This window comes from Oryctolagus cuniculus, chromosome 6, assembly GCF_051225735.1.
Source record: "Oryctolagus cuniculus isolate XC-2025 breed Fujian yellow rabbit chromosome 6, ASM5122573v1, whole genome shotgun sequence".
NCBI lineage: Eukaryota > Metazoa > Chordata > Mammalia > Lagomorpha > Leporidae > Oryctolagus > Oryctolagus cuniculus.
The window spans coordinates 24261077-24283308 of NC_142872.1; the positions used below are offsets into that span (position 1 = coordinate 24261077).

The window sequence follows — 22232 nt, forward strand, 5'->3', positions numbered from 1 at the left end:
CGGTGGGCCGGGCGGGCGAGCGGCTTGCTCGGGCCGGGAGTTGAGGGGCTGCTGGGCTGGGTCTGGCGCGTCCCCACGTGCGGCCGGCGTTGCTCGGCGGCCGCTGGAGGGGCCGGCACCCCGGGTGAGGGGAAGGCAGAGCCTGCCCCGGCGGCCGGAGCCTGGGGCGGGAGCGGCCTCGCGGGCTGTCGGTGATTGGGCACCTCCTCCCGCCACTCCTCGGAGCTTGCCGCGGTCGCCCCGGGGTGCGCGATCCCAGGGGAATGCGGCGGCCCGGCGTTTGCAGCGCTCCCCGGGCGCCCGGCGCTGCGTGTCAGCTCGCGGTGCGTGCGTGGTGTTTGCCCAGGGCGCGGGGAGGGGGCGAGTGGGCAGCGTCTGACCGCGCCCGCGGCCCCGTGCGCGGCTTGGCCTTCCCCGGGCTGTTGGCAGCATTTGTTGCGTGGACCGTGTACACTGCAAACAGAGTTCATGACAGCCGTGAGTCAGGAGCTCGTCCCACGACTGTGAGAGCTTAAACACTGAAGTTGCTGATAACTGGGTCGGGATCCGGGTTTTTTTTAAAAAAAAAAATCTTAAATATGATTATTTGCTATCCAGAGCCAGTGAGGGTTTTACTTTTAACTCTAGAAGTACTTTCTCGAGGCGTAATTAACAGTCAGGGAAACGGAAATTGTCAGTAGAGCTTTATGAAATCTAGCGCAGACACACTGTGCCCATCACGGATACAGAATATTCGGTAACTTCCGAAAATCCCTGAGAAGATCGTTGAAGTCTCGCTGCAGGCGCTGCTGTTCCTCTGGCTTCCCACACTCGAGTTCTGGACACTTTGGTTTGGCTCGGCCCTCTCTTGCGGCTGACATCCCGTCCTGTGCGTGGTCTCCCCGTTTCTGCTCCCGCTGACAGTCGACACAGACTGCTGCCGAGTTCCTGTGTCTAATGCTGGATCCTTCACGCTGCCGCTGGGTGACCCCTGGGTCGGTCCCGGCACTCCCCTCCTCGGTCTGCACTGGTTCCCACTGTTCCGAGCTGAAATTCAGACTGCGAGGTCCTCCTTGCTGAGGTCCAGTCGAGCCCTTCGGCCTTCGCCTTGGCCTCTCTTCCTGGCTGGCCCGTCTTCTGGCTTTGCTCAGGGAACCGTGCAAGGCTGGGAGGTGGGAAGGCGCACAGGGTGTCAGAGCCCAGCGCGCCCTCAGATGTAGCTTTCCTGCGAGGTTAGAGGGAAGTAGGAGCAGGTAGGTCTGAGAAGCACGCGGGTCCGGAAGCGTGTGACTTGTAGATTTGGCTTCGAAGATAAGGATTTATTTGTGAGGGGCAGGCGTTTGGCCCATGCAGTTGGGACGCCTGTGTCCCATATTGGAGTGCCTGCTTTGGGGTCCTGGCTCTGGCTCCCAAGTCCAGCTCCTGCTCATGCAGGCCCTTGGGTGCATCAGTGAGGGCCCAAGTGATTGGATGCCTGCCGCCCACGTGGGAGATGCTGGTGAGTTGCCAGCTCCTGGCTTCCCCCTTTAGGGAATGAACCAGCAGAGTTCCGTCTCTGACTCTCTACCTCTCAAAGAAACAAAAGTTAAAAATTTTAAAAGCTCATACCTTAAAAAACATTTTTTTGGTGAGCCTTAAAGATTTAGAATAATAAGTGTGTGGTATTGTGATTCTAGGTAGGAAGAATGAATAAGATTTGAGGGAAAAAGGAATAGAAGCAGGAAGACTAGGGTTTTTTTTGTTTGTGTGTGTGTGTGTGTGTTTTTAATCTGAAGGGGGGGGGCTCCATTTGCCAGTTTACTCCCCAGATCGCCACAATGGCAGCAGCTGGGCCGATTGGAAGCCAGGAGCCAGGAGCTTCCTCCAGGTCTCCCACGCCAGTGCAAGGGCACTGCTGCTTTCCCAGGCCACAGCAGAGAGCTGGATCGGAAGTGGAGCAGCTGGGACTCGAACCAGCGCCCATTTGGGACGCCGGCACTGCAGGCGCAGCTTTACCGTTTACACTACAGCTGTGGCCCCATGACTAGGAGTTTTAAAAAATGCCCTGAGTGGGGACAGCATGGCAGCAGCAGGTTAAGGCTGCTGCTTGCAACTTCGGCACCCCTTGTTGCAGTAGGAACCCTAGCTGCTCTGCTTCCAGTCCAGCTTCCTGCTGATGCTACTGGAAAAGCAGTGGAGGATGGCCCAAGATCTGAGGCCCCTGCCACCCATGTGTGAGACCAGGGTGGAATTCTTGGCTTCTGACTTTGGCCTAGCCGAGACCTGGCTGTTGTGGCCATTTGGGGAGTGAATCAGTGGATGTTTCTTCCTTTCTCTCTGTCACTCTGCCTTTCAAATAAACAAAAATAAATCTTTTGGGGCTGGCGCCGTGGCATAGTGGGTAAGGCTGCTGCTTGCAGTGCCGGCATCCCATATGAGTGCTGGTTCGAGTCCCAGTTGCTCCACCTCTGATCTAGCTCTCTCCTGTGGTCTGGGAAAGTAGTGGAAGATGGCCCAAGTCCTTAGGCCCCTGTGCCCATGTGGGAGATCTGGAAGAAGTTTCTGGCTTCTGGCTTTGGATTGGCTCAGCTCTGGCCATTGCAGCATCTGGGGAGTGAACCAGCAAATGGAAGACTTCTCTCTCTCTCTGCCTCTGCCTGTCTGTAACTCTGCCTTTCAAATAAATAAATAAATCTTTTGTATTCTAGGAAAGGAAAAACATTGAGAATAAGTGATGTTTGGACCTAATGACGGGAAGTTGGGGTGATAAGTGGATTGGACAGGGAGGGTAGTAAGTTTGGGTTTTTACACATTGGATTGGCGTGCTTGAAGGGTAGCCGGGTGCACTCATTCCTGGGCTTTGTTTTTGGATGTTGATGGCTCCCATATTTTTCTTTCCTTCCTTCCTTCCTATCTATCTTCATCCCCCTCCCCTCCCCTCCCCTCCCCTCCCCCCCTCTCCCCTCCCCTCCCCTCCCCTCCCCTCTCCTCTCCTCTCCTCTCTTTTTTCTTTTCTTTATTTTTTCTTTCTTCGTTATGGAGAGGAGAGACAGAGAGTTACCTTCTGCTTGCTGGTTCACTGCCTATGCTATACCAGGCTGAAGCCAGGAGACAGGGCGTTCATCTTGGTCTCCCACATGGGTGCAGGGGCCCAAGAACTGGAGACATCTTCTGCTGCTTTTCCTAGGCCATTAGCAGGGAGTGGGATCAAAAGTGTAGCAGCTAGCCATGAACTGGTGCTCAAATGGGATGCTAGTTTGGCAGGCTGACTCAACCCTTGGCACCACAACGCAGGCCCCCAGAATGCTTTTTTATTTTTATATATATATATATATTTTTTTTTTTTTTTGACAGAGTTAGACAGTGAGAGAGAGACAGAGAGAAAGGTCTTCCTTCCGTTGGTTCATTCCCCAAATGGCCGCTATGGCCGGCACACTGAGCCGATCCGAAGCCAGGAGCCAGGTGCTTCCTCCTGGTCTCCCATGCGGGTACAGGGCCTAAGCACTTGGGCCATCCTCCACTGCCCTCCCGGGCCACAGCAGAGAGCTGGACTGGAAGAGGAGCAACCGGGACTAGAACCCGGTACCCACAAGGGATGCCGGCGCCGCAGGTGGAGGATTAACCAAGTGAGCCATGGTGCTGGCTCCCTTTATCTTATATTTTTAAAAAAGATTCTGGGGTGACCTAGTTTTTTTTTAAGATTTATTTATTTTAAAGTCAGAGTTACACAAAGCGAGGAGAGGCAGAGAGAGAGAGAGGTCTTCCATCCACTGGTTCACTCCCCAATTGGCCACAACTGCTGGAACTGCACTGAAACCAGGAGCCAGGAGCTTCTTATGGGTCTCCCACGTGGGTGCAGGGGCCCAAGGACTTGGGCCATCTTCTGCTGCTTTCCCAAGCCATAGAGAGCTGGATCAGAAGTGGAGCAGCTGGGTTTGGACTGGTGCCCATATGGGATCCCGGCACTTCAGGTCAGGATGTTAACCTGCTGCGCCATAGTGCCAACCCTACTTTTTTTTTTTTTTTTTTTTTAATTTTATTTATTTGAGAGCTAGAGTTACAGACAGTGAGAGGGAGAGACAAAGAAAAAGGTCTTCCATCCACTGGCTCACTCCCCAAGTAGCCAGAATAGCAGGAGCTGGGCCAGTCCAGAGCCAGGAGCTTCTTCCCGATCTCCCCCATGGGTGCAGGGGCCCAAATACATGAGTTGTCTTCTAACTCTTTCCTGGGCTGAAGCAGAAAGCTGGATCAGAAGAGGAGCAGCCAAGACTGGAATTGGCACCCATATGGGGTGCCTGTGACAGGTGGAGGGTTAACCTACAAGCCACAGTACCGGCCCCCAGAATATTTTTTTTTATTTAAAGATTTATTTATTTATTTGAAAGTCAGAGTTACACAGAGAGAGAAGGAGAGGCAGAGAGAAAGAGAGGTCTTCCATCCACTGGTTCACTCTCCATTTGTTCGCAAGGCCTGGAGCTGCACCAATCTGAAGCCAGGAGGCAAGAGCTTCTTCTGGGTCTCCCACGTGGGTGCAGGGACCCAAGGACTTGGGCCATCTTGTATTGTTTTCCCAGGCCATAGCAGAGAGCTGGATCAGAAGTGGAGCAGCTGGGACTCAAACCGGCGCCCATATGGATGCTGGCACTGTAGGCAGCGGCTTTACCTGCTACGCCACAGCGCCGGCCCCTCTAGAATATTTAAGAACCATTAGTGAGGGTATGTAACTCCTCTGCCTACAGTGTTCTGATGGGTTTTCAATGCACTCGGAATGCTTTTCATCCCATTCGGAGCGCAAGGCCAAGCCCTCATCATGGCCCATAGATCTCTGTTTGCGCTGTTACTTCTCTCTGTTCAGCTCTGGCCACCACTGGCTTGCGTGCTCTTCCCTGAACACATCCGCCACGCCTCCTCCTCAGGGATAGTGTCCTTGTGGAGCTGCTTGCCCGGAACGTTGTTTCCTCTTGTCCCCTGGTTCCTCCCTGTGTGTCCGGCAGATGTCACCGTGAACAAGGCCGTCTCCAGTCAGTGGCTGTAAAGCAGCAAATATCCCAGCTCCCGTTCTTGTCCCTGGCTCTGATCTGTGTTTCTGTAACACACTTCCTGTATAGTGTACAGTTGTTTCTTTACTTCCTGTCAGGTCTTCTTGCACCCAAGTGTAAGCTGCCTGGGGCTCATAAGGCAGTTTTGTCCCCCTCAGCGTGTGCTGTAGCAGAGAGATGATTTTCCTAATTTATTTTTAAATTATTTTTCAAGATTTGTTTATTTAAAGATAGAGTGATAGGGAAGCAGAGTCAGTGTTCTGTCTGCTGGCTCATTCTCCAAATGCCCATAAGTGCTAGAGCTGGACCAGGCCAAGCCAAGAGCCTAGAGCTTGACCCTGGTCTCCCATGTGGGTTGCAGGAACCCAGGAGCATGGACCATCATCTTTCCTTTTCAGGTGCATTAGCAGGGAGCTGGCTTGGAAGTGGAAGGGCCAGGATGTGCACTGGCACTCTGATGTTCGGTGTAGGTGTTCCACACCAGGGTTTAATATGCTCCACCACAGTGCACAATGTTCCTAGTTGGTTTTTTTTTTTTTTTTTTTTTTTTGACAGGCAGAGTGGACAGTGAGAGAGAGAGACAGAGAGAAAGGTCTTCCTTTTGCCGTTGGTTCACCCTCCAATGGCCGCCGCGGCCGGCGCACCGCGCTGATCCGATGGCAGGAGCCAGGAGCCAGGTGCTTTTCCTGGTCTCCCATGGGGTGCAGGGCCCAAGCACTTTGGCCGTCCTCCACTGCACTCCCTGGCCACAGCAGAGAGCTGGCCTGGAAGAGGGGCAACCGGGACAGAATCCGGCGCCCCGACCGGGACTAGAACCCGGTGTGCCGGCGCCGCTAGGCGGAGGATTAGCCTATTGAGCCGCGGCGCCGGCCTTGCACAATGTTCCTAGTTGTAAAAATGTTTACAGAAGGTCCTATTGGTGTTTATTTAATTTGTCTTCTAGTATTTTTTTTAAAAAATGTAGAAATGCGGTATAATGGAAGCTGACTGTGCTTGCTAGTTTAATCGTTGGCTTACTGCTGTTCTAGCCACTATCGGAAGCGATCGGCATCCCGGGGACGCTCTGGAAGTCGGTCTAGAAGTCGCTCACCTTCAGACAAAAGGAGTAAGAGAGATGACAGACGGTCTAGAAGCAGAGATAGAGATCGAAGGAGGGAGCGGTCTCGGAGCAGGGATAAAAGAAGATCCCGGTCCAGGGACAGGAAGCGTCTGAGGTAAGCGCTGGCGGAGGTGGGGCTTTCTCTGCGGCACTGGGTGTCTCACCACTGTCTCACCGCTGTCTCTGGACGGCACTCGAGTGGCTTGTTTGGCTGCTTCTTGGCAGCCCTGCCTTGCCGGATCAGACTGCAAGATCTGCCTGCAAAGACTCAAGCAGTGTTTTCAGTTTGGCTACTTCAGTTGATATTCCCTGTAACTGAAGGAGAACTTCTGAAGCTCCCAGAGATGTAAGGAATGAAGGAAGAGGGAAAAAGTGCTCTACTCGTGGGGCCTCTGCTCCGGGTCTGCCCGAGAGCTGAGTGTGCGCCCAGCGACTGCCACGGCAGACGGGAGGAGTAGCCAGGGCCTTCTGCAGACCCTCTGCTGTGCTCAGTCGTCTAGCCAGCTGTCTGCAGTCTAACCCAAAACACTCTTGCTTTCAGTTCATGTGTACGTGCTCATGTGCTCTTTTTGCACAGTCGAGTGACCATAAACTTTTCTGGAGGTGGAAAAGAGTCTTTAAGTAAAAATAATTCCCTCCCCCTGCCAGGTACACCGAAATTCTAGTACATTTTCCCATTGAAGTAGTAAAGTAATATAAGGTTGTGCGGTGTACTGTTCACAGAAACAGTTTGCCTTTTTCAGGCGTTGGAAGCAGAGTGCCTTGATACCACAGGCACTCACCCGGGACAGTGTGGGCCCTGCACATGCAGTCTCCTACTCTGTGGCCCCAGCAACAGTTTTACATAGTTCTGTCAAGTACTTGAAGTACTTGTTAGGTAAACTTGGCCATCTAACATCAGTCTTAGACTTTTTGGTCTGAAAGTAGAATCACAAGATTTTAGAGCAACAGTGATTTTAAAATTACCTAGCAAAACCCCCATATTTTCCATCAGGAAACTGGGACTCGGGAGGCTGAAGGTGTGTCCTGTGTTGTCACTGCCACTGTGAGTGGCAGCCTAGACACTCCTGCCTCCTAATCCTCACGTCAGTTATCTGTTCACAGCCTTGGTCACCCAGTTTTCTTACTTGGGTTTGGGTTGTCTTTGAAAATTAGGTTTCTGCTCTAAGATGATGGATGTTAAGTAGCTGTCACTACAGATTTGTTAGGTTTCTCATCACATGTCACTATGAAATTGGTGTACTCATTTTTTTTATTGAGTAGTTGTAAGGGTGGGTTTACTTGTTTCTTCTGATAGTTTATTAATGCCTCTGCTTTTAATAATGGTAGCAGTTTAGACGCTTCTTTTAGCATGGACGAAATCATAATCTGAAATAACATCTCCATTGGACTGTAGAGTGACAAGTGTGTCCTCCTTTTAGACGTTCCAGAAGTAGAGAGAGAGACAGAAGCCGAGAACGAAGAAGATCTCGCAGCAGAGACAGGAGACGTTCAAGGAGTAGAAGCCGGGGCCGACGGTCCCGATCCTCCAGTCCTGGCAATAAAAGCAAGAAGACTGAGAATCGGTAACATTACCACTCACGGTGTCTGCCGTGCAGGGGCAGCTGGCTCCCTTCCCCTGCTTCGTTTTTCTTTCTTTTTTTTTTTTCTTCCCCACCTTTAAATTTATTCTTATAAGCAATTACTGACTGGGCTTCACCAAGATTTGGTGGCATAATTTAATTTAAGTAGGTTATAAAGCTTGTAATTCAGTTGCAAAGTACTAGTCTCAGGTTTGTGGGTTTTTTTTGTTTTTTGTTTGTTTGTTTGTTTGTTTGTTTGTTTGACAGGCAGAGTTAGAGAGAAAGGTCTTCCTTTTTCCGTTGGTTCACCCCTCAAGTGGCCACTATGGCTGGCACGCTGTGGCCGGCGCACTGTGCCGATCTGAAGCCAGGAGCTGGGTGAACCCACGTGGGAGACCCAGAAGAAGCTCCTGGCTCCTGGCTTTGGAGTTCTGGCCAACTGGGGAGTGAACTATTGGTGGAAGACCTCTCTCTCTCTGCCTCTCTCCTCTCTCTGTGTAACTCTGACATTCAAAGAAATAAATAAATCTTAAAAAAAAAAGATCATCCCAAATTACTTTCCTGAGAGTTTGTGCTAATTATACGCCCACCATCAGTATTTGAGACTTCTGTTGCTCTGTGCCCTTTGTAGTATTTGGAATTTTCAGTCATTTATTTTCAGCAAGTGGGTAAATGTGTGCTGCTTGTGGTTATAATTTGCGTTTCCCTAATTAGTAGTGAGAGTGATTGTTTTTAATGTTTTTCTTGTCATTTGGACTTTGTCATTTCTTAAGTACATGTTCAGCGAATCTTTCCTCATTTTCCTTTTGAGTTGTTTGTTTTCTTTTAAAATTGATAGCAATAGGGCCGGTGTTGTGGTGCAGTGGGTAAGACTGTGAAAGCTGGCATTGGTTAAGTCCTGGTTGGTCCACTTCCATTCCAGCTCCTTGGCTGTGGGAGACATTAGCGCAGTGAACCAGTAGATGAAAGATTCTCCCTCTGTAAATCTGCCTTTCAAAACCAGATAAATAAGTAATTGATCAATTGAGGGAACAGGTGCTGGACTTAGCACCTGAGACACCAGCAGGACTCACTAGTGTACCTGAGTTCTGCTGCCAGTCTGGCTCCTGCCTCTGGCTTCCTGCCAGTCAGACCCTGGGACGCGGTTGTGATGTGTACGAGACCCGCATTGCTTCCGCTCTGGCCGTAGCAGGCATGTGGGAAGTGAACCAGCACAGGAGCATGCTCGCTCGCCCTCCCTCTCATCTCTCTTCCTTTTCTGCCACCCCCCCCCTTTTTTTTTTTAAGGATTTACTTCTGTATTTGAGAGGTAGAGTTACAGAAAGAAAGGTCTTCCATCTGCAAGTTCACTTCCCAAATGACCACATTGGCCAGAGGTGGGCCAATCCCAAGTCAGGAGCCAGGAGCTTCTTCCAGGTCTCCCATAGCGGTGCAGGGGTCTAAGACCTTGGCCATCCTCTACTGCTTTCCCAGGCCTTTAGCAGAGAGCTGGATCAGAAGTGGAGCAGCTAGGACTTGAACTGGCATTCGTATGGGATGTTAGCATTGCAAGTGGCAGTCTGACCCACTGTGCCACAGTGCTGCACCCTTCTGCTCCCTCTCTTGATTTCTCTTTCTCTGCCTTTCAGATAAATAAAATTTGGGAGGCAGGTATTGGATGGAGCTATTAAGATTCCTCTTGTGGCACTCACATCCCATTTCACAGTACGATGGATCAAGTCCCACCTCCACTCCTGGTTCTAGCTTCCTGCTTTTGTGCATACAGGGATGCAGTAGGCGATAGCTCAGATAGTTAGAGTCCCTGTCACCCACTTGAGAGTCCTGGATTGAATTCCAGGCTCTTGGCTTTGACCTGGTCCAGTCCCAGCTGTTAAAGGCAATTGGGGAATTAAATAGCTGATAGTACATTTATGTCTTTTTGTCTCTCTAATACAGTCTGTTAGCCTTTTAATTTCTGAAATCCATGGATGGTTTTTTTCTTTCTTTTTTTTAAGATTTATTTATTTATTATTTTACTTGAAAGTCAGAGTTGCACAGAGAGAGGAGAGGCAGAGAGAAAGGGGGCAAACCCCTCCTTGCCTTCCATCTGCTGGTTCCCGCCCCAAATGGCTGCAACAGTTGAAGTTGTGCCAATCCGAAGCCAGGAGCCAGGAGCTTCTTCCAGGCCTCCCACGAGGGTGCTGGGGCCCAAGGACTTGGGTCATGTTCCACTGCTTTCCCAGACCATAGCAGAGAGCTGGATCAGAAGTGGAGCAGCTGGGTCTCGAACTGGCGCCTATATGGGTTGCCGGCACTGCAGACTGCAGTCTTATTCGCTACACCACAGCGCCAGACCCAAGTAAAATTTAAATTTAAACATTTTAAACTTAAATTTTAAAGTTTTTGTGTTAAAAAATTTTGGGTATTTGTTTTTTGTCAGTTCTCTGGTATTTGGCTTTTCACTCTCTAAAGGACAAACATTTCTCAGTTCATCATGAATTGAGAATAACATAGTTATCAACATAAACCTGATGAGGGCAGTATGAGAAAGGAAAATTATAGGCTGTACTCAGTCTAAACATAAAGGTTAGTATACCAAATCCAATGATATATAAAAAAGGTAATATGTCATGAGCGTGTTACTCTTCTTCCAAGAATGGAAGGTTGATTTAAACTTAGAAAATCATTGTGATTCTCTCTGTTATTAAGATTCAAGTAGAAAAACAATGTGATTTTCAAAATACATTCAGTAAAAAAAGTTTTATTAAATTCAGCATACATTTGAGACTGGCGCTGTGGTGTAACAGGTAAGGCTGCTGCCTGTGGCGCTGGCATCCCACATGGGTGCTGGTTTTAGTCCTGGCTGCTCCACTTCCAATCCAGCTCTCTGCTATGAACTGGGAAAGCAGCAGAAGATGGTCCAAGCCAGGAACTTCCTCCGGGTCTCCCACGTGTAGGGGCCCACGGACTTGGGCCATCGTCTGCTGCTTTCCCAGTTCATAGCAGAGAGCTGGATTGGAAGTGGAGCAACTGGGACCTGAACCGGCACCCATACGGGATGCCAGCACTGCAGATGGTGGCTTTTCCCTGCTACACCATTTCGCCGGCCCCCTAAATAAATAATTTTTTTTAACAAGATAGTTAGTAAAGTGAAAATGGAAGCTCATTGGGATTTTAAATGTTGTACATACATAATTTATCTAGTAGAATATTAAAATCTTGGTTATTTCTTCAATTACCAAATTTTAACTATCTTTAAGTTTTGTAATTGTTTTGATAAAAAATGTGTTCTCTTGATTAGAGTCCAAGTATTTAGCAATGTTTGCCATTAGTGTTGTAGGATTACCTTTGTAGTATATTTTCAAAGTATTCTTTGATGGAATATCAAAATGCAGTTGTTGAATTTTTAAATGAATGTTTCCAAGCACAGATGGATGATACTTCTCTGTTTCTCTAATTTTTTTAGTAGATCTAGGTCCAAAGAGAAAGCGGATAGTGGAGAAAGTTCTAAAGAGAAGAAAAAAGATAAAGATGACAAAGACGATGAGAAAGAAAAAGATGCTGGCGTAAGTTCACTAATTTAAAAATGACCGTGAAGGGTAGACTGGTGCCACTGGTTGAGCTGCTCCTTGTGATGCCCACATTCCATGTTGGATGGCCTAGTGTGAGTCCTAGCTGTTGTATGCCTCCTGTCCAGTTTCCTGCAGAGGCAGCTGATGATGGCCCGAGTGTTAGTTTCCTGCCACCCACCTGGAACACCAGCATGGAGCTCTTGGATCCTGGTTTCAGCCTGGTCTAGTCCGAGCTGTTGGAGGCATTTGGGGAATGAACCAGCAGATGGAAGATCTGTCTGTCTTCCTCTATCTCTCTGTCTTTCAAATGAATAAATGAATTAAAAATTTTGTGTGGGGCTGGCGTTGTGGCATAGCGTGTTAAGCCACCATCTGCAGCACCAGTGTCCCATGTGGGCACTGGCTCGAATCCTGGCTGCCCCACTTCAGATCCAGCTCCATGCTGAAGCACCTGATAAAGCAGCAGAGAAGGCCAAAGTCCTTGTGGGAGACCTTCGTGAAGCTGCTGGCTCCCGCTTCAGTCTGCCCAGCCTCGATCGTGACCATTTGGGGAGTGAACCAGCAGATGGAAGACCTCTTTGTCTCTGACTCTGTAAATCTGCCTTCCAAATAAATAAGATAAATATTTTTTTTAAAAATGTTGTGCTGGCGCCGTTCTCAATAGGCTAATCCTCCGCCTTGCAGCGCTGGCACACCGGGTTCTAGTCCCGATTGGGGCACCGGATTCTGTCCCAGTTGCCCCTCTTCCTGGCCAGCTCTCTGCTGTGGCCAGGGAGTGCAGTGGAGGATGGCCCAAGTGCTTGGGCCCTGCACCCCATGGGAGACCAGGCGAAGCACCTGGCTCCTGGCTTCGGATCAGTGTGGTGCGCCGGCCACAGCGGCCATTGCAGGGTGAACCAACGGAAAAGGAAGACCTTTCTCTCTGTCTCTCTCTCACACTGTCCACTCTGCCTGTCAAAAAAAAAAAAAGTTGTACATTTACATACTTCATCTTTTTAAATTAAAAATGTGATGATAACATGTGTTCCTTGCTTGGTCGCCAACAGGGGAGTTTCAAAGTTTATAGAAAGCACTTGATACCTTGTTTTGATTTCCTATCTTTAAATGAGAGAGTATTTAAATGCTATGAGCATAATATTTAAATAAGACTGATTTTTTAAAAATTCCTAGGCTATTTACACTTTTAACTTCCTATTCATATCTTTTGGTCCAACTTAGGATACTTTATAGCTTCACTTTTGATTTTTGTTTGTTTGTTTGTTTGTTTTTTGACAGGCAGAGTAGACAGTGAGAGAGACAGAGAAAAAGGTCTTCCTTTTCCGTTGGTTCACCCTCCAATGGCCGCTGCGGCTGGCGCACTGCGCTGATCCGAAGCCAGGAGCCAAGTGCCTCTCCTGGTCTCCCATGCAAGTGCAGGGCCCAAGGACTTGGGACATCCTCCACTGCCCTCCTGGGCCACAGCAGAGAGCTGGCCTGGAAGAGGGGCAACCGGGACAGAATCCGGCGCGCCGACCGGGACTAGAACCCGGTGTGCTGGCACCGCAGGCGGAGAACTAGCCTATTGAGCCGCAGCGCCGGCTTTCACTTTTGATTTTAACATGTTCTATTTTTAAATAGTTCCTTTGTTTAAAAAAATGTTATTTATTTGAAAGATAGACATAGATAGGTCTTTCATCTGCTGCTTCATTCTCTAAGTGCCTTGGCATAGATAGCTGGGCCAGGCCTAACCCAGAGGTGTCTCCATTTCTCCCATGTGGCTGACAGAAACCTAAACCCTTCAAGCCTCCACCTGGCACCCCTTGGCATGTGGAATCCATCAGAGCTGCGGCTCCAATGCATGCCCTCCAGTGTGGATGTGAGGTCCCAAGGACGTGTTCACTGTTATGCCAAATGCCTGTCCCTAGTTTTTTTTTTTCCCCCAATTTTTATTTGTTGTTTATTTTCATTTTATTTGGTAGGTGTAGAGACAGGAAAAGATACTTCATTTGCTGGCTTCTGAAATACCTGTGACAGCAGGGACTGTGCCATACTGAGGCCAGGAGCTTGGAATTCAGTCTGTGTCCCTTACTTGTGTAGCATCTTGCAGGTACCTCCTCAGCCATCATCTGCTGGCTCTCAGGGTAAAGCTGCAGTTGAGATCAGTGCGAAGATTCCCACCTGAGCACTTCCCTGTGGAATGTGTGTGTTCCCCGTGGGCTCTTTGCCTGCTGTCTCCTCTGTAACCCTGCTCCCCCATTCCTGTTTTTGAGACATGTGGTTGTTGAGCAGGGTAGTTAAGAAAGGATGCAGTGTAGGAAGTTCTGTGGTCTGGTTTCTGAATGAGCTGCAGCTATTGAACAACTGGGTGATCTTGAGAAAAACAAATAGGTTTTCTAGGGATCATCTTTAAAGAGAGGATAGAAATTGAAGAATGAAGTTTTTTGTTTAAGAAATTTATGTTTAGGGGCTGGCACTGTGACTCAGCAGCTTAAAGCCCTGGCCTGCAGCGCCAGCATCCCATATGGGCATCAGTTTGAGTCCCGGCTGCCCCACTTCCTATCCAGCTCTCTTCTATGGCCTGGAAAAGCAGTAGAAGATGGCCCAAGTCCTTGGGCCCCTGCACCCACCTGGGAGACCCAGAGGAGGCTCCTGGCTCCTGACTCTTGGCTTTGGATCAGGTCAACTCTGGCCGTTGTCATCTGGGGAGTGAACCAGTAGATGGAAGACCTCTATCTCTGCCTCTGCCTCTCTGTAACTCTGTCTTTCAAATATAAAAAAAATTAAAAAAAGAAATTTATGTTTAGGGAATGGCTCTGTGGCGTAGCTAGTTAAGCTGCTGCCTGCAGTGGCAGCATCTTGAATGGTCGTTGGTTTGAATCCTGGCTGTTCTACTCCAATGCAGCTCTCTGCTAATGCTCCCTGGGAAAGCAGTGGGAGGTGGCCCAAGTCCTTGGTCCCTTGCACCTATGTAGGAGACCTAGTAGCTCCTGGATGAGGCGGCCAGTGGGGAGTCAACCAGTGGGTGGACGATCTCTTTCCCTCTGTAACTACCTTTTGAATAAATAATTCTTCTTAAAAGATTTATATTTATTTATTTATTTGAGAGGTAGAGTTACAGACAGTGAGAGGGAGACAGAAACAGACAGGGAGAAAGGTCTTCCTTCTGTTGGGTCACTCCCCAAATGGCCAACTGCCGGAGCTGCACTGATCCGAAGCCAGGAGCCAGGAGCTTCTTCCTGGTCTCCCACATGGATGCAGGGGCCCAAGCACTTGGGCCATCCTCTACTGCTTTCCCAGGCCATAGCAGAGAGCTGGATTGGAAGAGGGGCAACTGGGACTAGAACCGTCGCCCATATGGGATGCCGGCTCTGCAGGCAGAGCATTAACCTATTGCGCCACAGCGCCGGACCCCTTAAAAAATTTACGTCTAAAACACAAGTGTAACTGTTAAAATTATTTGCAGTCAGAAGTAATTCTCTGTAATTTCAGATATCTCTAACCATCTCCAGTATCATTTCGTTGGTTTTTTTTTTTTTTTTTTTTGACAGGCAGAGTGGACAGTGAGAGAGAGAGACAGAGAGAAAGGTCTTCCTTTGCTGTTGGTTCACCCTGCAATGGCCGCCACGGCTGGCGCGCTGCGGCCGGCACTCCACGCTGATCCGATGGCAGGAGCCAGGAGCCAGGTGCTTTTCCTGGTCTCCCATGGGGTGCAGGGCCCAAGCACTTGGGCCATCCTCCACTGCACTCCCTGGCCACAGCAGAGAGCTGGCCTGGAAGAGGGGCAACCGGGACAGAATCCGGTGCCCCGACCTGGACTAGAACTCGGTGTGCCGGCGCCGCAAGGCAGAGGATTAGCCTAGTGAGCTGCGGCGCCGGCCAATAGTTTTTTCTTTGCAAGATTTTATTTATTTGAAAATCAGAGTTACTAAGAGGGACAGGTAGAGAGAGGGGGAGAGAGAGAGAAAGAGATTTATTTTCCGTCTTGGTGCACTCCCCGAAGAACTACAATGGTCAGTGCTGGGCCAGGCCAAAGGCAGGAGTTTCATCCCGGTCTCCAGGGACCCAAGCAGTTAGACCATCATCTGCTGCTTTCCCAAGAGCATTAGCAGGGAGCTGGGTTGGAAGAGGAGTAGCCAGAACTTGAACAGGCACCAGTATAGGATGCTGTAGAGGGGTGCTGTAGATGGTGGCTTAACCTGCTGTGCCGTAATGCCAGCCACCACTAATAGTCTTTTGATCAAGACTTCAGAATGCCTGTTTCAGAAAAACTGAGATCCAAAGCCAAACTTTTTAAAAAATGTTTGAGAAACAGAGGGGAGAGAAAGGTTAAGCTTGTGCCTCCTGCTTTGCCCCTCAAAATTTTCTCTACAGTCCTGTTTCAAGGCCAAGTCCTGGAGCCAGCAGCTCCTTGCAGGCCTCCCATGTGCTTGACAGTAACTCAATCACTTGAGGTGTCAACTGCTGTCCTCCAAGGTCTGCATTAGCTGAAGGTTGGGTTCGGGAGGCAGAGTCGGGAACTCTGATAGAAGATGTGGATGTGTTAAATACTAGGTCAGTGCCTGCCCCAGGACTTCTCAGTCGTGTTGGTCCCTAGCAGTCCTTTGCTCACAGGTTTGTAATAGAACATGGTTTTTCATGGAAGCAGCTTTGAAGGAATTTGGAGGATTTCAAATTCAGAGTAACTGGGAAACTTGATGTTCTTAGGAAGAAATTGAATTCATGTGTGCATATGGCTTATAACTACCATGAAATTAATTTATGATATTTAAAATCTTTCAGTTTTCATAATTGATTCTTTTTTTAACTGAGATTTTGTTTTGGTAATTTATTTGTGAATGCACTTATAAAGATCTGTGACTTAGTAAATCCAGTCTGCATTTTGAAATTTGTATGTAAGCCTGTTTTTCCTTTCCCTTTTTTGTGCTTTGGAGAAATTATTTGGGCTGTCATTTAGAGTAAAACTTTTAAGCTGGTTTTGCTTTTTATTTTCTTCTTTTCTCTTTTTTTTAACCTCCTAAGAACTTTGACCAGAATAAGCTGGAAGAAGAAATGAGAAAGCGAAAAGAAAGAGTAGAAAAATGGCGAGAAGAGCAACGTAAAAAGGCCATGGAAAACATAGGGGAACTGAAAAAGGAAATTGAAGAGATGAAACAAGGGAAAAAATGGAGCTTAGAGGATGATGACGGTATATTTGATTTTTAGCCTAATATTGTAGAATTATGAGTCATACTTCATGATGGGATTTGGGGAGGCTTTTTGTTTTGTAGAAAAACAGACATAATGTTTACTCTCCTAACCACTTATAATTTAGTGGTAATAAGTAAATGGGATTTTTTTCTCGTCCAAAATAGAGACTGTGTACCCATGAAAGAGCTTCCCTTTCTACTCCCCATCCACACTGTAGCCTCGAATCTCACAGCCTCTGTGAATCTGGGAATCAGTATACCTGGCTCGTACGTCGGGCTTATTTCTCTTGGCGTAATGTGTCTAAGTTCATTTGTGTTGTGGAATTTCCTTTATAAGGCTGAATTGTACTCCCTTATATATCTCTGCCTCATTTTGTTTATCCATTTATCTGTTCCTGGATGCTCGGATTTTTTTTTTTAAGTTTTATTTTATTTATTTGAAAGACAGAGTTACAGAGAGAGACAGAAAGATCTTCCATCTGCTGGTTTACTCTCCAAATGGCCGCAACCACTGGAGCTGGTCCAGTCCGAAGCCAGGAGTCAGGAGCTTCTTCTTGGTTTCCCATGTTGGTGTAGGGGCCCAAGGACTTGAGCCATCTTCCGCTGCTTGCTTAGGCACATTAGCAGGGAACTGGATTGTAAATGGAGCAACTAGGATTTGAACCAGCACTTTATGGGATGACAGCACTGCAGGCCAGGGCTTTAACCTGCTGTGCCACAGCGCTGGTCCCACTTAGATTTTTTTCACTTTTTAAAGTTTTATTTGAGAGACCAGCAAGACACAGCACTAATTTGCATGTTTAATTCCTAAATACCCACAGTGGTGAGGACTGGGCCTATCCAAAGTAGGAAGCCAGGAAGTCAGTTCAGGTCTCTCAGGTGCTGGGCAGGGCCCCATTTACTTGTACCAACCCTGGTGCCTCCTGAGGTCTGCCTTAGCAGGAAGGTGGAATCGGGAGCTGGAGCTCAGTCCCGTATAAGGCACTGCCGTATGGAACTGAGCCAAGTCTCCAGAGTCCTGACGGGCCGGCCGAGCACCCCGCCTGGTGTCGGCTTTTGATTATCACCAGTTGGGCTGTGAACATGGATGCAGAAACACCTGCTGAGTTCCTGTCCCCAGTTCTTTGGGGGTGTGTGTAGTGGTAGGATTGCTGGGTCAATATTGTGTCTTTAAATGCTCCTTTTAATGTTTATGTTTGAATTTCACTTGTAGAGTTCAGTAAGAATTGCTGATGGATGTTTAAGAGTAAAGAGAGCTATAGGCATAGTTTGTAAATAGCGGTTTTATTTGTTTACTGCTTGTGTGAATGTTGGTAATGAGAGTAAATTAAGGGTGCGCTTTTAGCTCCCTCCTGATGTTTCATAATTGAAGAGAGACGCTTTTCCCTTCCATATCAGATTTTCTGTTAGTAAATTGGAAGGTTTTGGACTTTTATATTATAGGAATATCGAATTTTGGTCCATTTTCTGTGAAAATTACTAAGAGTGGTTTAATTAGATGAATGCATTCTTTCTATAAGTGGTCTTAATTATGTGAAAAAGATTATACTGTGTTGATTTAATAGAGGTGCTTTTTTTCCTAAAGGTAATTGAGGAGAAAATTAAAAACATAGTTTAACAGAGAAACTCTTTAAAACAAACCTATTTTCATTTTAAAAAAAAGATTTCTTTATTTGAAAGGCAGATCTAGAGGGAGTGAGAGAAAGAGAGGTCTTCTGTTTGCTGGTTCACTCACTGAATGGCTGCAGCGGCTAGAGCTGGGCCAGGCTGAAGCCAGGAGCCAGGAGCTTCTTCCAGGTCTCCAGTGTGTGTGCAGCAGCCCAAGCACTTGGGCTATTGTCTGCTGCTTTCCCAGGCACATTAGCCAGGAGCTGGATCAGAAGTAGAGCAGCAGGGACTTGAACCCGTGCCCATATAGGATGCCGGACCCACAGGCGGTGGCTTCACCTGCGTAACCTGCTACGGCGCTGGCCCTTCATTTCTTTGAAAGGCAGAGAGAAAGAATCTCAGATTCTCTGGTTTACTTCCTGGATGTTCACACCTGGCAGATCTAGTCTAGGCCAAAACCACATGCCTGGAACTCAGTCTGAGTTTCCTGTGTATGAGCCAGGTACCCAAATGAGCCATTGCCTAATGCAAGGTGCTCATCAGCAGGAAGCTGGACTACAAGTGGAAGTGGGACGTGGTCTCATGCTCTGTTGTGGAGTGTGACTTCACTGTTATACCAGACGACAGACTTTTTAGTTCTTCTAGCAGTGTAGCTATAAAATCTAATACTGGAGACCAATTTTTAAGGTGCAGTTCATTTTTTTTCCCTTTTTGGTGAATTGATTTGTAGGCCATTGGCTTTTTTTTTTTTTTTTTTTTTTTTTTTTTTTTTTTTTTTGACAGGCAGAGTGGACAGTGAGAGAGAGAGACAGAGAGAAAGGTCTTCCTTTGCCGTTGGTTCACCCTCCAATGGCCGCCGCGGCCGGCGCGCTGCGGCCGGCGCACCGCGCTGATCCGATGGCAGGAGCCAGGAGCCAGGTGCTTTTCCTGGTCTCCCATGGGGTGCAGGGCCCAAGCACCTGGGCCATCCTCCACTACACTCCCTGGCCACAGCAGAGGGCTGGCCTAGAAGAGGGGCAACCGGGACAGAATCCGGCGCCCCGACCTGGACTAGAACCCGGTGTGCCGGCGCCGCTAGGCGGAGGATTAGCCTAGTGAGCCGCGGCGCCGGCCCTTTTTTTTTTTTTTTTTTTTGACAGGCAGAGTGGACAGTGAGAGAGAGAGAGAAAGGTCTTCCTTTTGCCGTTGGTTCACCCTCCAATGGCCGCCGTGGCCGGCGCGCTGCGGCCGGCGTACCGCGCTGATCCGATGGCAGGAGCCAGGAGCCAGGTGCTTTTCCTGGTCTCCCATGGGGTGCAGGGCCCAAGCACCCGGGCCATCCTCCACTGCACTCCCTGGCCACAGCAGAGGGCTGGCCTGGAAGAGGGGCAACCGGGACAGAATCCGGCGCCCCGACCGGGACTAGAACCCGGTGTGCCGGCGCCGCAAGGCGGAGGATTAGCCTAGTGAGCCGCGGCGCCGGCTGGCTTTTTTTCATTCATCAGTATTCTTGTTATTCAGAAGGAATCCACTGCTTTCCATAAATGTGAGAACTTCGAAGTGTAAGCATCCGAACTGCAGTGTGCCTGGCATGGAGGGGTGGGAGAGGGCTAGCAGGGTGGGCGTGGCGTCAGTCTGGCAGAACACCCGTGCGAGGACAGTGTGTTTTGGTATTTCAGATGATGAAGATGATGCTGCAGAAGCTGAGAAGGACGGGAATGAAGTGGAGGGTGAGGAGTTGGACCCGCTCGACGCTTACATGGAGGAGGTGAAGGAGGAAGTGAAGAAGTTTAACATGAGAAGTGTGAAAGGTGGCGGGGGAAATGAGAAGGTGCGCTCTTCTCTGCATGTGAACTCTGTGCTTTCTGTTTCTTTCCCTTCTCAGAGCTGGCAGTACTGTTTCTCGGTGCCAGAGACACCGAGATTAGGTGTGAAATGTTCTTCAGCAGGCCACTTTGCCCTCCATACTGTGTTTGTGCAATGTCTTTCCTTGCTCATTATTTCTCAGTACGTCCTCTACAGACTTCTCCAACACTTTCCATTTTTTAAAAAATGATTTTAGCTATTTATTTGATAGGTAGAGTTATAGACAGTGAGAGGGAGAGACAGAGAGAGAGGTCTTTGATCCCCTGGTTAATCCCCAAATGGCCGCAGTGGCCGGAGCTGAGCCAGACCAAATCCAGGAGTCAGGAGCTTCCTCTGGGTCTCCCACGTGGGTGAAGAGGGTCCAAGGACTTGGGCCATCTTCCACTGCCTTCCCAGGTCACAACAGAGCTGAATTGGAAGAGGAGCAGCTGAGACTCAAACTGGCAACCATATTGGATGCCAGTGCCACAGACAGACAGAGGATTAACCTACTGTGCCACAGTGCTGGCCCTTAGCACTTTACTTTTTCAAGTTTTCATACTTGACTCTTGTCATCCTGTTCTGGCTTTTTTTTTTTTTTTTTTTTTCTTTTTTAAGATTTATTTATTTGGAAGTCAGTTATAGAGATAGTGGACGAGACAGAGAGAGAGAGAGAGAGAGAGAGAGAGAGAGAGACAGAGATTTTCCATCTGGTTCACTTCCCAGATAGTTGAAACAGCCAAGACTAGACCATGCTGATGCCAAGAGCAAGGAGCTTCATTTGGGTCTCCCATGACAGTGGCAGTAGTTCAGGCACTTGGGCCATCTTTTGTTGCTTTTCCCAAGACTTATTAGGGAGATGGATTGGAAGTGGAGCTGCCAGGACTCCAACCATTGACTCTCTTTTTCTTTTTTTTTAAATGAGATTTTATTTGTTTACTGGAGAAGTAGAGTTGCATACAGAGGGAGAGACAGAGAGAAAGGTCTTCCATCTATCTACTGGTTCACTCCCCAAATGGCAGCAATGGCCAGAACTGGGCTGATCCAAAGCTAGGAGCCATGCTGGTGCAGAGGCCCAAGCACTTGGGCCATTTTCCAGTGCTTTTTCAGGCCATATCAGCTGGATTGGAGGAGGAGCAGGTGGGACTAGAACCGGTGCCCATATGGGATGCTGGCACCACAAAGCAGAGGCTTAGCCCACTCTGCCATGGTGCCGCCCCTTCCCCCTTTTCATTTTAAATAGCATTTATTTATTGCCTCTTAACATTATAAAATTTTGATTTTTTAAAAAAATATTTATTTATTTATTTGAAAGGCAGAGTTATAGAGAAAAGGAGGGATTGACAGAGAGAGAGGTCTTATTGGCTGGTGTACTCCCCAAATGGCTGCAGTGGCCAGTTGGACTGGTCCAAAGCCAGGAGCCAGTAGCTGCTTCTGGGTCTCCCAAGTGGGTGCAGGGCCTTGACCATGCTCTGTTGCATCCCAGGCACATTAACAGGGAGCTGGATTGTAAGTGGAGCAGTTGGGACTTGAACTGGTGCCCATATGGAATGTTCCCATTGCAGATGGCTTTATCCACTATGCCACAGCACCGGCCCCATCATTATACAATTAAAATTTTTTTTGCATTTACTCTTTGTGCTTTTCCCCTTCTAAAATACAATTTCCCAAAGGCTGTGAGCACTAATGTTTTGCTTATTTATTCATCTGAACTCTTAGAATAGTGCCTGATTTGTTTCATGAGTGAAAAATAGTCTATATATAATCATTTTATAAAACTGTATTATGCAACAAACTATATTTGAATCCATTATAAAATACAATGTATTTCATTTAAACTTCTATGCTAAGGAGCACAGCAGAGTCTTCTCTATGATTAAAGGATCACAATGAAGTTGATTTGAATCATAAGCTGTGACTGTTATTGTGCTTCGTTTGGCATGTGAGTTCTGTTTCAGTTTTGCAAACTTGTATCTTCCCTTTCGATTTTAGAAGTCTGGACCCACGGTCACAAAAGTCGTCACTGTTGTGACAACCAAGAAAGCAGTCGTGGACGCTGATAAGAAGAAGGGGGAGCTGATGGAGAACGACCAGGATGCCATGGAGGTGATTCCTGGTTCGGGGACTTTGTGATCCTGTCCTGGAAGGGTGTGCAGTCAGTTCTGCAGATTGCCACTGGAAGGGACTCCTGCTGTTCTTAGCCGTGCAGTAGTTCTGTTGTTAAAGAGACCACTGGTGAACCTTTCTGAATCTTTCACTCTCTCCTTCTCCCACCCCACCCACCTCACCCCAGGAGTCGAATATAAAGGGAAGTGAAATGGCAGTGAGTTTTACATTTCTTCCACTAACATGCTGTGAAGGTTTATGTAATAAGTGAGAGCAGTAGGACAAGCTCATTAAAGCCATCTCTGAGAATGGTTTTTGCT

At 48.2% G+C, this 22232-nt stretch overlaps 1 protein-coding gene across 5 annotated transcripts in view; it reads left to right on the forward strand.

The window, feature by feature from the left end:
- The window catches only part of DDX46 (DEAD-box helicase 46), a 60677-nt gene that overhangs the window by 539 nt on the left and 37906 nt on the right, over nt 1-22232 (forward strand). For 3 of the 5 annotated variants that reach the window (XR_016236113.1, XR_016236115.1, XM_089335874.1), the window contains exons 2-7: nt 6026-6211; nt 7518-7661; nt 11104-11203; nt 16208-16373; nt 19641-19792; nt 21799-21912. Coding sequence is in view for 2 of the 5 variants with exons in the window: in XM_089335874.1 (XP_089192000.1) it covers nt 6026-6211; nt 7518-7661; nt 11104-11203; nt 16208-16373; nt 19641-19792; nt 21799-21912 (862 nt within the window). In the remaining 3 variants the exon portion in view is untranslated. The remainder of the gene's footprint in view (nt 1-6025; nt 6212-7517; nt 7662-11103; nt 11204-16207; nt 16374-19640; nt 19793-21798; nt 21913-22232) is intronic. The other 2 variants (XR_016236114.1, XM_008255025.5) reach the window with 1 other exon arrangement.